Consider the following 15,700-nt stretch of genomic DNA (forward strand, 5'->3'; position numbering starts at 1 on the left):
ACCAAACTGTGTTAAACCCATGTAGGCAACACCAAAGTAATTAGGCTGGCTTCCTGAGACAATGTATCTAACTCTCCTCCCTACATCAATAAGGATTTCTAAAGAACTTTACAACTCCAAGATCATCACTCAAGAGAAAAAGGCGAAAAAACTTGGATGTGACCTATTCTAAATTAAAATGCCTCTACTGGAAAGTTATTAGCTTGTTAAAAACATCCTTGTACTACTGCCCAATTTCTCTCTTTTGAAGCTTTGCTTTCCAAGCAACCTCTGCAGTTATAACTTGATCTCCCAAGCGGACCTAGCCCCTTCAGAAGGGCAAGCCTTATGCCTGGGCCCACTGCCCAGGGACCAGATATAGCCACTATCATAGATTATGAGTAAGTTTCTTACCAGTTTAGATGGAGATAATCCAAACCCCTGCCTGAGGGTCAAGTTTCTGGACCCATAAAGCAACAAGGTGAGTTTAAAGGCTTACAATTAAACTGCCTAGGAATTTCAGAATATAAAATTATAATAAGAATATTTACCATTTATGAATGTTTACTATGCCATGATAATTTCATTTAATTCTTACAAAGCCCTATTAGCACCCATTCTAAAGATGAGGAAATTAAGGATTCAGTAAGTTAAATGACTTGACCAAGCTGATAAATAGAGAAAGGATTTGAACATATGTCTCCCTGCCTCCAAATGGTATGCTTTTCACCACTGCGCTACACTAACTCCCCCAATAAGTCCATTCATTCATTTATTCACCAAATATTTATTGACCAGTTATTGTATGTTAAACATTAGAAATGTAAGGATGAATAAGACACTTGCCATGAAGACCTTACAATTAAGTAGCAGGAGTCTAATAAAAATACAGCTGTCTCTCCACATCCATGGGGAATTTGTTTCAGGACCCTCTCCCCATACCCAAATCCTCAGATGCTCAAGTCCCTTATATAAAATGGTGTATTTGCATATAACCTACACACATCCTCCCATATAGTTTATATCATCTCTAGATTCTTACAATACTGAATATAATGATATATAAATAGTTGTTACACTGTATTTTTTATTAGCATTATTTTTATTGTTGTTATTTTTTTCCAAATATTTTCAATCTGCAATTGACTGAATCTGTGGATGGGGAACCCAAGCTTACAGGGGGCCAATTGTATATATAATAAATTGTTTTAGATGCTGCTATAGTTTGAATATTTCCCCAAATTTCATGTGTTGGAAAATTAATCCCCAGATTCATACATTGATTGGAAGTAGGGCCTTTGGGAGGTGATTAGGATTAGATGAGGTAATAGGGCAGGGCCCCATGATGAGACTGGTGGCTTTATAAGAAGAGAGACCTGAGCTGACACATGCTTTTGCCCTCCTGCCATGTGATGCCTTCTACCATGTTATGAGGCAATATGAAGGCTCTCTTCAGAAGCTGTTGCCGCACCCTTGGACTTCCCAGCCTCCAGAACTGTGTGCCAAATAAACTTCTTTTCTTTATAAATTACCCAGTCTCAGGCATTCTGTTATAGCAACAGAAAATGGACTACGATAGATGTAGTAATAAAATGTTTTATTTTATAAAGAGGAATACAAAGGGTTCAAGTTTACCTGCAAGTAGGAGACAATGGAATTTCCATAGAGGATATGATAGTTGAGCCAGGCATTAAAAAATAAGTAGAGTTGCACCATATGGATAAGATTACTTCAGGCAGAGAGAGCAGTATGGAGGAAAAAGGTCTGTAGGCAGAACCCACTGGAAGAACTGCAGGTGTAGGATTGGAGGGGCAGGGGATAGCAAGACAAGGCCAGGTAGGTGGAAAGAGGCCTCGTGTGCCATGCTTAGCAGTTTGGGTGTTATCCTGCAGAAAATGAGAGACTTGGACCAATTTTAAGGAGAGCAGTGCCATGATTACTGCTCCAATGTGGAACAGTACAGTGAGGTTGCTACCCTCCATGATCTGGTCATTATGCCTCCAGTAATATATGCTTGTCATCTTCTAAGACCAGCCAGCTGTTTTTTCTTGAAAAATAGCACAGATTCTGCGAACTGAATTTTTGAAAAGTACAGGTTGGAGGAGGAAGTATGTGAGCTTGCTCACGTGTGCATGTATATATGTGTATGTATAAAAAATGCAATTGGGTCTGTCTAGCCTGTTAGGAGATTCTTCTGAAATGTGATTGTATCATCTATCAAATTAGCTCTCCTTCTCAGCTTTCTATCCTTTCCAAATATGACAATATCTTCTAATTCTGTTTAAATATAGATATACCATTCATTGCCTACAGCATGAAGTTCAAACTCTTTATCATAATATATTATTTAAAAGACTGATAACTTCCTAATGCCAGTCTTTTCAGCTCATCTCAACCCCTTCTCTTCTACACACCTTATATTTTAATGACACAAAATTACTTTTGGTTTTGTTCAGCCCTTATGTTTTCAAATGTCTATACCTTTGCTCATACTGTTCCATCTGTTGAAAGACTATCCTGCCCTCGAGACAGAATTCATCACTTATTTTCATCTTTTACATAGCTGTATTATTAATACAATACTATCATAAGATATTGTGGTTGCCTTAAATTTGTCTCCTCTGCTAGACCTTGCCTAGAAGGGCAAGGACTCAATCCTATTTATCTTTTTAGTCCTGGAGTGTCAAAGTATAGTGGATGACATATTGTTGGAGCTACCTAAATTAAGTTTGTTTTGCAGAACAGAACCATAGCGTACTAAAAATATAAACCATGCCTTTTGCTGCTCTGCTTTGTAAAGTACTCAACAATCAACATTTAACTTTCCAGCCTTCCTTAGCAAGAGTTTATTGACCATAGGGAGCAATAGTTTTCAGAATAGCAAACATTTGTACTCTCAATAACTTCTCATTTTTTTTAGAAAAGCTAGTGAAACAAAGTGCAAAACTTCTACTCTCTCTAACGGTCATTTTAGCACTTCTAGGCATTAATGAATCAAGTGTTTACAAAATAATTATTAAATGTGCATATAACTTGAATATTAAACATTCTTCTCTTTTAGGGTATAATACTGAGCAGTGTCTCCAATATATTTTCAATTGGAGTATAAATAACTCAGGATCAGGAACTAAAAACCTTTAAAGATGAGTCGATAATACCGCTTTCCTATCAGCCAAATATAGTGCTATTAGAGTTCTGAAAAATTAAAGACAAGGCCATTCTTGGTTGATTATTGTTTTTAAAAGTATACATTTTTAATGTATCTGAGTGCTAAACCCTTAGGTCTATGGGACAATGGAGGACAAATAGCTGAAATAGATACATTTCGATTGTATACTTCACTAGGTTAAAAAGCCCTTTTCAGACAAGGATGTTCAGCTGTGGAACATGTTTATCTTGAGCATGTTGATAAAATAAATTTCCAAATATCTTTGATTTTTCATAAAATATATGTTCCATGCTGTCCTGTGGTTTTTATCTTGTTTTCAGGAGTTCTAGCCTTTCCTGACTTTAGTTAAGATGATTACAATACACCAATGCCTAGCCTCATTTTCAGCAAGATATAAATCCATCTAAGCACCAGAATAAATTTAAATATTATTGTTAAACTTGTTTTTAAACACATTTTTTTCTAGGGCCTGAACGTTTTTAAATGCTAGGAGAAAAAGATTTTTAGAATGATTTTTACAATGGCCTAGTAACTATTTACTTTTTTTAAAAATTGACTTATTAATAAAACACCCACTTTTAAGTCTCTTAAAATTAGAATGAAGATAGATACTCATAACAAATTAGTGTTAATTGCACTTATAAAATACAGCATTTAAGTCTTCGGATAAACCTTTTCTATGACTAAAATCTAACATTTTACATGCTAACAAATTTGCATGGTAAACTATTCTGTTTGCCCATTGTTTTCTGCCTCCATGCCTATTTTGCTATGCAAAAGCTTTATGTCAATTTACTTTTGGAGCTGTTTAAGACCAAACCAAATTATTCCTTCAGCACATTTTAAACAATCCCTTAAAGACCTCTTTTTCTTGGCTATATTTCCAATCTGGGCTTATCACTATAATATTTCATGCTCCATGCTTCTGAAAAAATTCAATATTCAAGAACAAAATAATCCAGAGCTTTACTTCATTTCAGTCTTTTTATGTCCTAGGGCTGTCCCAACTCAATGACCCAGTTTTTATTGTGTCACATCTCACTGTCTGTTGCTGACTGCCACCAGCTTGCCTAATCCTTTTCCTGTCCCTTATCAGTTTTCCCTTAATTCAAAAATCTTTTTTTTTTTTTTAATTCTTTGCAGTTCTCCTTTCACAGCTTTTAGACTTTTTTTTCCTCCTCAAGAGACTCAGTGTTCCTGTGGTAGCTACTCAGAAATACAAAGACAATAGGTAACTAAAGTCTGTAAGTCTGTCCTTGTCAAAATTTTCATTGTACTATTTTTAGAATTGTGGGTGGTGAATGGCAGAAAGTGGATATTATAACTTCGCAATATGCATCAAGAGCCCTTAAAAATGTTCATACTTTATGACCTAGCAATTTCACTTCTAAGAATCTGGCTTATTGATTAAAAAGAATCATCTAAAATATGAAAAAAGCTGTATGCATGAGATGTCCATTACAATGTTATATATAAAAGCAAAAGAAGAAAACAACACAAATATCCAACAATAGGAGAGAAGTTAAATTACAGTCCATCCACTTGATGAAATAATGTGCCATCATTTAAGATGATGGTTTTGTGACTATGTAACCATCATAGGTAACCAAACATGGATAAATGCATTTAATGTTTTCAGAAAAGCTGGGTGCAAAATGATAAGTACCTACGATCACAGCTATGTTTTAAAAAAGCATTTACAAAGGAAAAACTTCCACGAAACATGACATTTGCTGATAGTGGGGTGTGTTGTTGTTGTTGTTTTTGGTGACAGGGTCTCACTCTGTTGCTCAGGCCCGAGCGTGCAGTGGTGTGATCATAGCTGACTGCAGCCTTGAACTCATGGGCTCATGGAATCCTCCCGCCTCAAGCTTCCCAAGTAGGTAGGACTACAGGAGAGTGCCACCATACCTGGCTATTCCCGCCCCCCCCCCCCCAGGCTGTTTTCAAACTCCTGGCCTCAAGCGATGCTCCTACCTCAGCCTCCCAAAGTGCTGGGATTACAGGCATGAGCCACTGCACCCAGCCTTATTTTAAGGTGGTGGAATTATAGATGATTTTTTCTTTACTCCCAAATCTTGTGATTTTATACCTTTTAAATCTTAAAAACTATAATCTTAACTAATTCAAATAAAGAATCATTTAAGTAGGTTATATCAAATAAAACTTATAAAAGATTATTTCACATAGAGCTCTACTTTAATAACTGAGCGGGGAGCAGTAAGAAAGACAGTGAGTGTGTCATTTTATTTATGGGTCATCTGTGAAAGGATGAATTAGGAAAAAAATCCCAACATCTATTTTAAAATATAAAAATATTTTTAAAAAATTTAGTAGGTTCTATTCAAGTTTATTTTACTGCCACTGACTTCATCCAGGCCAGCTTGTTCTCTCTCAAGTTACTTCATCACATTCCTACTGCTCTATCTCTAGTCCAACCCTTTCAAATCCATTTTTCACACTGTTTTCAAAGAGATCTTTCTGAAACCTAAGTCTGTTTGGGTTACTCCACTGTTTAAACTAGTCAGGGATTCAGAATATATTAAAATCTTTAGCTTAGCTTTCTAGCACCTTCCAAGCTTCTCTACCTTATTCTGTGCTGTTTCTTCTCATGCAGCATTTCTTACCAGCTTCACCAAACTACTTGTGGTACCTGAGACAGTTCTCACAGTCACTATTATTTCTGTCTTTTAATACTGAACTTAATACCCACTCATTCTTCAATCTCAAGTGTCACTTTCTTTGGGAAAGCTTTCCAGATTTCCCGTCTCATTTAGATGTCCCTGCTCTACAATCCTACAATACCCTACCACACTGTACCATCACTGATTTGCTTATCTGCCTTTTCTACCAGACAGTGAACTCCTTGTTTGTACAGGCAAGTGGGAGTGAGAGTGTATGCATTTAACCTGAATGCCAACCCTGCCCGCTTGGACAATGTGGAGCATGGTGAATGCTAAATAATGTTGATGAAGGGCTAACGTGCTAATCCTGGGATACCAAGGGGGAGATGTGCTGGAAGCCAAAGGCCTGTTGTTTTTCAGGTACTTATCAAGCAGAAACCTCATTCAGTGCGCCTCCCTGATAAACTTTTCTACCTTGTCTTAAGATTGTGCAAATGCTTTACTTTCTACATCATACCCCTGCAAACTGGGAGCATGTCTTGTCTATGAACCCTCCACTACTCCTTACATATACTAGGTATTCAAACATATGTTACATTAACAAGTTTCAATATTTTAAAATCATTTTGATTTACATAAATTCATACCTACCTTGTCTTTGATGAGGAAAAGCCTCTGGAAGAATAAATATGTAAAGGAAAAAATATCTGTGAAGTTCAAATTTAACTAAAAATTTCAGAACACTGTTGTGAACCCCTGGGGAGAAGGATATAATAGGAATTAATGACGGACAAACATATTCAAATAAAATTAAAATAAAGGCTGCCTAACCCCTAAATGTGCTGACATGTAAATACCTTCTCTAGCTCAATTTTCATATACTTACATAGGGAAACAGCTATACTCCCAATAGAAAATACTGGTTCAGCCTAACACAAATCCATGGTTTTATTGTTTAGATGAAAAACAAACAAATAAATGACCAGGTCATGGTCTCAATTTACTTTCTTTTTTCCCACCCTTATTTTATCTGCATTTTAAGCAATACATTTATTATAGCAAAATTACCTGAAGATTTTAATACATTCATTTTTAAGGTCTTTAAAAATTTTTATGATTATGACTGACATTTTAGTTATTAATCTCTTAATCCTAAATTAAAGTTTAAATGTACCAGAGTCTCTACTATTTAAAACTAAACTCTGGAAACAATCTTGAAATAGGAAAGTCTTTCTCAATCATCCCTTAACTGTTTTGTAGATTTAATTTTCTTATAGAGTCACCTACCTGCTCCTATATGGGAAACAGATGCAAACAAATGCAAGTTTTAGAAAACTATTCAAATAGAATTCTATTTTTAATTTCAAATTATTAGAGTATACCTAGTGACTACTTTGGTACAGGGGAAAGATTAATCAGCTACTGCATGTGGGGAAAAATCTTTGGCTGAACTTTATATATAATAATCAAGTACAGATATAATAATAATGTTAGCATAAATTGGTAAGGTATAATCAAGAATGAATGGAAAGTGACGACATTTAAAAAAATTCAGCAGTGTAAGAATGAATAAGGCAAAACGTGGAAATCCTAAGAGAGCATAAATTGCAAAAAAAAGAAAATTGGAAAGAATAACTTTTAATGTAGCTACCACTGTCCCTTAGTAAAATACACTACTTATAAAGGCATATTTCCCTATAGGAAAGAAGAAAACCTGTAATAAAAATATTATATCCCTTAAGACAATCCAATAATCACTTTAACATAATGTTCACTCAAGCAACTTTGTTCTTACGAAATTTCCTTAAATAGGTTTCCCCTATTAACAAGGGAACATGTTCATTTAGGATCTTGAGTACAGTCCCTTTGGCCATCTTAGTTCTCATATGTATTAATAGGCACTCTGATTTCCAAAGCAAGCTTCACATGAACGTAATGGGAATGAAGCAGTTCTTTAATGAACAATAATCTAATAGATGAGATCACAAGGGCTAACTTAATGTGCCTACAACAGTGCTCCCTACACAGAAGGCTAATATTTGTTTTTTTCCTCCTTCCTTGCCTTGCAACTCTGTAATAAAAATAACAAACCCATAACCCAAAAGAACTGCACAAGACAGTATGATTTGTTGATGATACTTTAACATCAATATTTTATAATTTATTGTAAAAACATTTTACACACCACTGCAAGTACTGAACATGGTTTTATGAAAGTTATAATTTTATGACAAAAATATTTCTTAAATACTGTGATAATCCACCTGTTTTCTTCTTAACCTCAGTATAACAGCTAAGATTAGGGTTACAGTTCAACCCTAGCAGACATGAAAATTTGATTTTTTGGTTTATAAATATAGTCTAATACACAAGAATACTGACTAGCATTTCCATGTACTTCAAGAAACATGGTCAGAGGTACAGCCAAGATATGGCTAATCAAGTTTAAAAGAAATGTACACATTTCTAGCTATAGATCCTAACTGTAAATATTACTGTAAATATTACAGTAATATTATAAATATTACAGTAAAGCTAGTAAATTACAATCACCAATAGAGAGATTTCTACACACCTGAAAAAGTCAACATCAAAAAATTTAAGAAATTTGGCATCAGGTGAAGAACATCTAGATTTTAGGGCTAATATACTGCTTTCACATACTGTGCAAAGTCTTATCATTGCCCCTAGCCTTGGAATTTCAGATCTAGAGAGTATACAATTCAAAACACTTGCTCTGTACCTTTTCTCATGTTAGACCTGTGATATTTTCCTAACTCTTGCAGTCTTCTAGAATGATCTTTTAGATTTTCACTCAACAGCACTAGATCAGATTTCTTCTATACCTGACCTCATCCTTCCCACGTCTCCTCTGTTTGCAGAGAGCCGATCAAAGTCTTGGAGGTGGAAACGAACTGCCAACTGATTGACCATTTTCTTCAAGGTAAGAAATGCTACAACAACTTGGAAAGTTAGGAAGATGGTGAAGATGATATGTATTGCTTTTTCCAAAGGCAGACTTATTAGGCCTTCATTTAAGAGCAAGAAAAGAATTAAAGGTAACTGCAATAGAAGGCTCAAAAGCCAAAAGCCAGCCAACTCAGGAACCTGCAATGATACACATCAGATGTAATAAAATCAGTAAAATATTGTTTTTTGTTTATACAGAGAAACAAGGGCATATTACTACTGTCAACCTACATTATGAGTTCTGTTAGTAATTCAAAATGTGGATGACATGGTGGTAGAACTTAGTCTAGATGAGAAAACTAACATGTAAAACAACCCTAGAATACTATAATCAAATGTGACATATAGACTAAATGCTACAACAAATATTAGAAAGTGATTAGGGTGGTGAAAAAAAGACTTCAAGGATGTAGGCTTGTAAAGTTGTGTGGAAGGAGGAAGAGGCAAAAAGGTAAGTAAGCAAATGTGAAACAAGCGTGGCTAGGATCAACACGTCAGCCTGGAATGGATGGCTGGGTTAGAAAAAGCAAGAACTACAGTAAGACAGGCTGGGTGGAGCCTAATTATGAAAGGCCTAAAAGATCACAGATATCTTTAGGTACTATCCCTACACTCTGGTCACTGTAAATGCTTAGGCAGCACGATGATGTACAAAACATAGGCCTGGCATAGGAAATGAGTTTATAATTTCCCCCCATTTTCTTATTCAGGATCCAAATAAACATTTTTAGTTGACCAAGTATTTTCAAGACTGATAAGAAGAAGGAAAACTATTAGTTCTTATGTGCTTACTACGTTCAGGTACTTTATATAAATCATTTCACTTAATCACAACAAACTTGTAAAGTAAATATTATTTTCCATATCTTATATATGAGGAAACCAGGGCTCAAGAGATTAAGTGAACAGACCACAGTGACAGAGTGATAAAATTGGAGCCAGGCCTGAATTTAAGGCCTGTCCTCTTTCCACCTCACCCTACTGCCTTTTATTTGCTATGAAAACCTTATTGCATTTATGTAAAGCACTGAGAGAAAGAAGAGTTTACCTTTTCCTGTAGGTTACCCATGTAGCCCAGATACAATCGGATGGCTTCAATTAAGGTTATTAGGATGATAACAGTGATCACAATGAATTTGTAGTAATCAGGCAAAATTGAATACTAAAAAAAAAAAAAGCCAAAATGTGCTGTAAAATCTCACATATAGTAACATTGACCTGGGGTAGAAAATATATTAAGAACTTTAATTTCATTGACAACGTAACAATGTCAGGAACAGGCAGAAGAAGCCTGGCAGAAATATTAAAGCATATACATACCTTTATGTAAAGCATCATAATGCAGCTTACCCACCAAAGTGGGAAAAAGTAAGTGTTAAAATAAAGTGACATCTGCAATGCCAGACTGGAGACCATCTCATTATCTATAGAAGAAATAGAAAAGGAGCAAATTCTTAATCCTGGTCTATGCCCTCTTTTGTTTCTTAGAATTAATAACTATAATATTGGCTCAGTAAAACTCCACATTTTAAGCCTATTTATAATCACTAACAGTGAAAGGAACATTCATCCTAATACCATGTAGTTCAAAGACTGGCTACTTGGGGGTACGGTTCATATTTTTCAATTACTTTACCCTTTTGCCATTATAGTCTGCAGACTTTTTTGCACACTACGAGTATAGATTAAATGTGAAATATCAATATAAATCCTCTTGAACAGATAATTATCATTGCCTCCTTTGTAGAGTTCTATATAAAGAGCCTATAAAATGAACACAGAAAACACATAAAAACAAATCTCTCATATATATTCTAAATTCATACAAAAGCTGATTTCCCCAGATTATAATTAAACATATCTCTCTTTTTAGTATATCCTAATCTCAGCCATCCTTTAATGTCCAATTCAATGCCACCTTTTCCATCAGTCCTTACTTGATCATATTCCCCACACCCCAGCAGAAATCTCTTTCCCCTTTAGGTACTTATCACCCTAAACTGTGTATAAGAAGGGCTGGCAAAGAACCACACTCCCCTCACCTGAGACAGTCTGGTATACTGAAGACATCATGGGCTTCAGAGTTCAAGTAAACCCAGAGCTCCCCAGAACCCCATGATCCTGGATGCCAGACTTGAGATAAATTATTTAACCTTTTTGAGCCTCAATTTCTTCATCTGTAAAATGGTAACATTAATACTACCTCACAAGTTGCTCGTGAGGATTAGAGATAATTATTTCACCCTAACACCATGCCTGGCACACTTAGTAGGCACTCAACAAATATTAATCCCCTTTCCTTCTTCTCATCTACTTATATATAGTCTCACTGTAAGCACAGACCACGTCCTACCCAAATTTGAGACACTCATAGAACTTAGCATCTTGCTTTACATGAAGTAAATACCAAATATAAATAAGCAGAAGGATCGAATTAATGAAATCATACTGTCATAAGGACATCACCAATGTAGCCACTTGTGGTACGTGACCTCCATTTATCTAAGGTTGATCACATAATACCTTTTGCTTTTATGTAGGGGAGAACGGTCCTAAACTAAGAATTTGATTTTTAAAATTGAGCCCTACAAAATAAATCATAAATTTGACTAAATTCTTAAGAGAAGATACACATTTTGAAATCAATTGTTCCAAAGAAAAGATTTTACAAAGGCTCTAAATTTCTTAAAAACATTATTTTTTCTTTTTTCCCACAGCTTAGTATTTTTTATGTCATTTAATAATGTTAAAATATAAAAAATAATCATGGTCTCTCACAGCAAGATTGTTTCCTTTAGCTCTGAGAATATACCTGATTATTATATATATATATATATATATATACATATATATATATATTTTTTTTTTTTTGAGACAGGGTTTTGCTCTATCACCAAGGCTGCACCCAGGCTGGAGTGCAGCGGCCTGATCACAGCTCAATGCAACCCCAAATTCCTGGGCTCAAGGAATCCTCCTGTCTCAACCTCTTGAATAGCTGGGATTACAGGCACAGGCTACCATACCTGGCTAATTTTTTTTTTCCTAGAGATGGGGGGCGGTCTCACTATGCTGCCCAGGCTGATGATCTACTTTTGCTTGCACCTATTTATTAAATTATCATTGATAAAGGAATGAATTCTTAAAATCTTAAATCTGAAGACAACTCACCAGCTTAGAATTTTTTCATAACAATAATACAATGCTGTGGACATGTATTACAGTACAAATGATCAAACCTATTTCAGATCCACAAAGAAGAAAATGTGGATCAATAATGATAAATTGGGCAAGCTGAAAATTTCAGTACCTTTGGAACAGAAACTATAGTCATATTTTGCAAAGAATGGTTTTTGTTTTTGTACATGAATGTCTTAAAAGTTATGCTACGTCCATATTTCAGCAGATCACTTATAATCAAGCAACTGAAAAATTAAGTTAATATGTAAATAAATCTTGAAAGCATAAGACATGAATTTACTAAATTTTGCAAAAGTTCATGTTGAGTTCTGTAAATGGAATTTAAATTAAAACGTATAATACAAATCTGGGGTAGGTAAACTATTGGCCAGCTACCTGTTTTTGTTCAGTGAGCTAAAAATGGTTTTTCACATGTTTATTGGATAAAAGTTATATTTTGTGACATGTGAAAACCATATGAAATTCAAATTTCAGTGTCCATAAAGTTTTATTGGAACACAACCATGCCTATTCAATTACTATTGCCTATGGCTGCTGCAGAGACCAAACTGCCCACAAAGGTTTAAAGTATTTACTATCTGTCCCTTTTCAGAATAGGTCTGCTGACCTTGTATTATGGGATTTTAGTGCCTATTAAGCCTCAGCCTTAGAAACGTGAAAACCTAATTTTTCACACGTTTTTCTTGCTACATCCTAAATCATAAAAGGGCCTATACTTGGAGGACAGGCAAATGATCAAGGTAACAAAATGCAACTATGGGAACTGATTTTACATTTCTCTGCCCCCTTAAAAATTTCTCTAAAACCAAACAGGAAACTATTTCTCAGCAGAGTTCAATGATGAAAACCACATGGGTTTGGTTGACAGTGTGCTATCACCATGATTTACGAGGAGGAAACTGCTGTATCACTTGTCATCAAGTTGAATGTAGCATCCTGGTATTTTGTTACCAGATTTAGGGTAGGAGTTACATACATGCAGGGAAGGAGAAGGGAAGGGCGAGGCGAGTTTTGTTAGAAGGCCCTGCTAGTCTAGGAGATGCCACTCTGGAGTCAACAGGGTTTAAAATGACTCATTAAAAAAATTCCTTCCATCTCTTCTGCCAGAAAACAGTCTTGTGGAGGAACGTACTTATTCTGCTAGGAAACGAGAAAAGGCAAAGATATTTCACTGGGATGGGGGTTGGAGGATAGGGATGTTCCCCCTGTCTGGCCAGAGAAGCCACGGTGGGCGCCGCAGAGGAAGAGCAGCGTCGGCATTCGCCTTTGCCGAGCGTCTGCAACCCGGAGTGTGCTGCGAGGGTGGCTTTTATCTTTTTATTTTGGGGGTCTCCTCCCAGCAAGGCTGGGCATCACGCGGCGCAAAGGTTGGCACCACCTCAGCTGCCGCGCTTGCAAGGAGTAGGCCAGGAGGCAGCACGACCAGCCAAGGCCCTGCCCGCAGTCGGAGGCCGGAGGCGCCCGAGCCCCAGTTCCCGGCCCGGCCCCTCCTCCACGGAGCTCCCCGCACCGCGGAGAACCGGCTGAGGGCGAAACCACCATTTTAGGTCCGGGCAAATATGGGACGCTGTAAAGCCGGCGCCAAGCCCTCGGCGGGCCACACCCCCTGCACCGGGCCTCGGCCACTCACCCGGGCCCTCGCTGTACTCCGGCCCTGTCCGGCTGGAGTCGCTGAACACGGTTCGGCTGAAGTTCCCCAGCCGCTGGCGAACCGGATCCGGCAGCTCCATGCCTGCCTCAGTGTCCCTTGGCCCTCAGACACAGGCGGGTCTGCGGGCGCAGCCGCGCTTTCTGGTTCCCACGGCAACCGGGCGGCGCGCGGCGCGGCGGGACACGGGCGCGCGCGGGGCCGCCTTGCCCGGCCGGGTCCGGTCGGGAGCCCGCGTGCCTGGAAGGGCCCGGCGTGCTGGGAGCCTCCTGCCAGCCCCGGGAGCCGAGCGCCTCAGCCATGTTCAAAACGGCGGATCCCTTAGTCCTGCTTTGAGCCCCACCGTCTTAAAAAGCAACAAACAATGATAAATGACTTCGGTTTGGGTTGCGATACAAGGAGCCTTCACACCCTGCCAGTGGGGCTGTAAATCCGTACAACCTTTCTGGAGGGAACTGCAGAACGAATGCAGAGACTAAAGGATGTTGATGATCCAGTAGCTCCTCTCATAGGGGTGTGTGTGTAATATTGTGACCGATTCGGTTTTTTAATTAAAAAGTATATACAATGGGCAACTTGTTAAATGTAGTAGAGCACATACATACAGTGGAATACATTGCAGCAGCTTATAAAATGCCTGCAAAAATATTTGATATGAGTTTAAGTAAAATACAAAAGCAGATATAAAATTAATTTGAGCCTAATATAGCAAAATGTGTGTGTGTAAATGCGGGGGTAGGGAGGAGTGAGCATATGCACATTGGCTTAAAAAACAAGACTGGAAGGAAAAAATACAAAATGTTGACGGTAGTTATCTCTAAATAGTGGGATTGTGGGTAATTTAAACATTTTTAAAACATCTATATTTGTCAGCTTTCTGTCAAATAAGATATAATATTTTAAAAACAAAAACCTAAGCATAACATACATACAGAAAAAGGCACACTGAATACACACGTGTAACCAGCACCCGGATCAAGAAACAGAACCTTACCAGCGTCCCCAGAAGCTCCCTCTTCCCATTCCCTTTCAGGCCCTAACCCTCCCAACTGACCTTTCCTGACGTGTAATAGCATAGGATAGTTTTGTCTTTTTAAAAAAAAAACCAGAACATTTATTGTGTGATTAATCGTTGAAATTTTTAAGATGAACTGGACACTTGCATTTAGGTGTTGTTCCTTCACGGAACCATGCTTGAATCTGCAGTATACAATTTTTAGGTGCCTCATTCGACCAGTCCGGGTGGTATTTTGTCTTTTAGCCTTGGCATTCCAGTTATACTTGGGCTTGGCAGGGTAGCCATACTTGCCACAGGTGAACTTCTGCAGGTGGTAGGCCTTGGAGCCACTAGGACAACACTGTGTGTGTATTTTATTTCCACACTTTTCAAATAATGATGTTCTTTCTCTTGGCCATCTTGCTTCTCAGAATTGCCTATTTTTATGCTTTATAGAAAAGTATTCATGCAGTAAGTACTTTTTAAAATAGAAAATCTGGACTTTGTCCTCAACATTATTTTCATGAAATTCCTTCATATTGTTGAATGTAGATTCTTTTTCCTCACTATGATCATACCACAATAAGTCTATTCATTCTACTGTTGATGAGTGCGTATTTTCTAGCATGGAGCTGTTGTGAATAGTGCTGATTTGGTGAAAAGATCCCTCTTGATGAACATATGCATGCATTTGTGTTGAGTGTATACCTAGGAGTGGAACTTCTGTGTCATCGGGTACTTAAGACCCAGCTTTAGTAGAGGCTGCCAACAGTTTTCCAAAGTGGTTATACCAATTCCTACTGCCTCCAGAGATGTATGAATATTTCTGTTACCTCATATACTTCACCAGCACTTATTATGTTTCATCCTTTCCTTTTAGCCTTTCTGATGGATGTGTGGGGAACAGTATTATTTCTAAAATAAAAAGAGAAATCACTTGTATAAATGTTAAGAAGAAGATATGGGAGGAAATAGCTTCATGACTAGAATTTCAAAATAATTTAATAAATTTTTATTGCATCCCTACTACTTTCTTTGGTCATTGTACGAGGCTAATTAGGGATATGGTCCCTCTCGGGCAAGAAGCTCAGCCCAGTGACAAAGTGAGAGACATG

The 15,700-nt window shown here is 37.3% G+C and overlaps 1 protein-coding gene across 1 annotated transcript; it reads right to left on the minus strand.

The window, feature by feature from the left end:
- Nucleotides 1-7,959: 7,959 nt before the first annotated feature.
- On the minus strand, nt 7,960-13,875 carry TMEM17 (transmembrane protein 17). The gene is made up of 4 exons (XM_045548875.1): nt 13,571-13,875; nt 10,063-10,166; nt 9,791-9,904; nt 7,960-8,880 (listed from the first exon to the last, which is right to left on the minus strand). The coding sequence occupies exons 1-4, from the start codon at nt 13,668-13,670 to the stop codon at nt 8,602-8,604; spliced, it is 597 nt and encodes a 198-aa protein (XP_045404831.1). The 5' UTR covers nt 13,671-13,875; the 3' UTR covers nt 7,960-8,601.
- Between the last annotated feature and the right edge of the window lie 1,825 nt (nt 13,876-15,700).

This window comes from Lemur catta, chromosome 4 (assembly GCF_020740605.2).
Source record: "Lemur catta isolate mLemCat1 chromosome 4, mLemCat1.pri, whole genome shotgun sequence".
NCBI classification, from domain to species: domain Eukaryota; kingdom Metazoa; phylum Chordata; class Mammalia; order Primates; family Lemuridae; genus Lemur; species Lemur catta.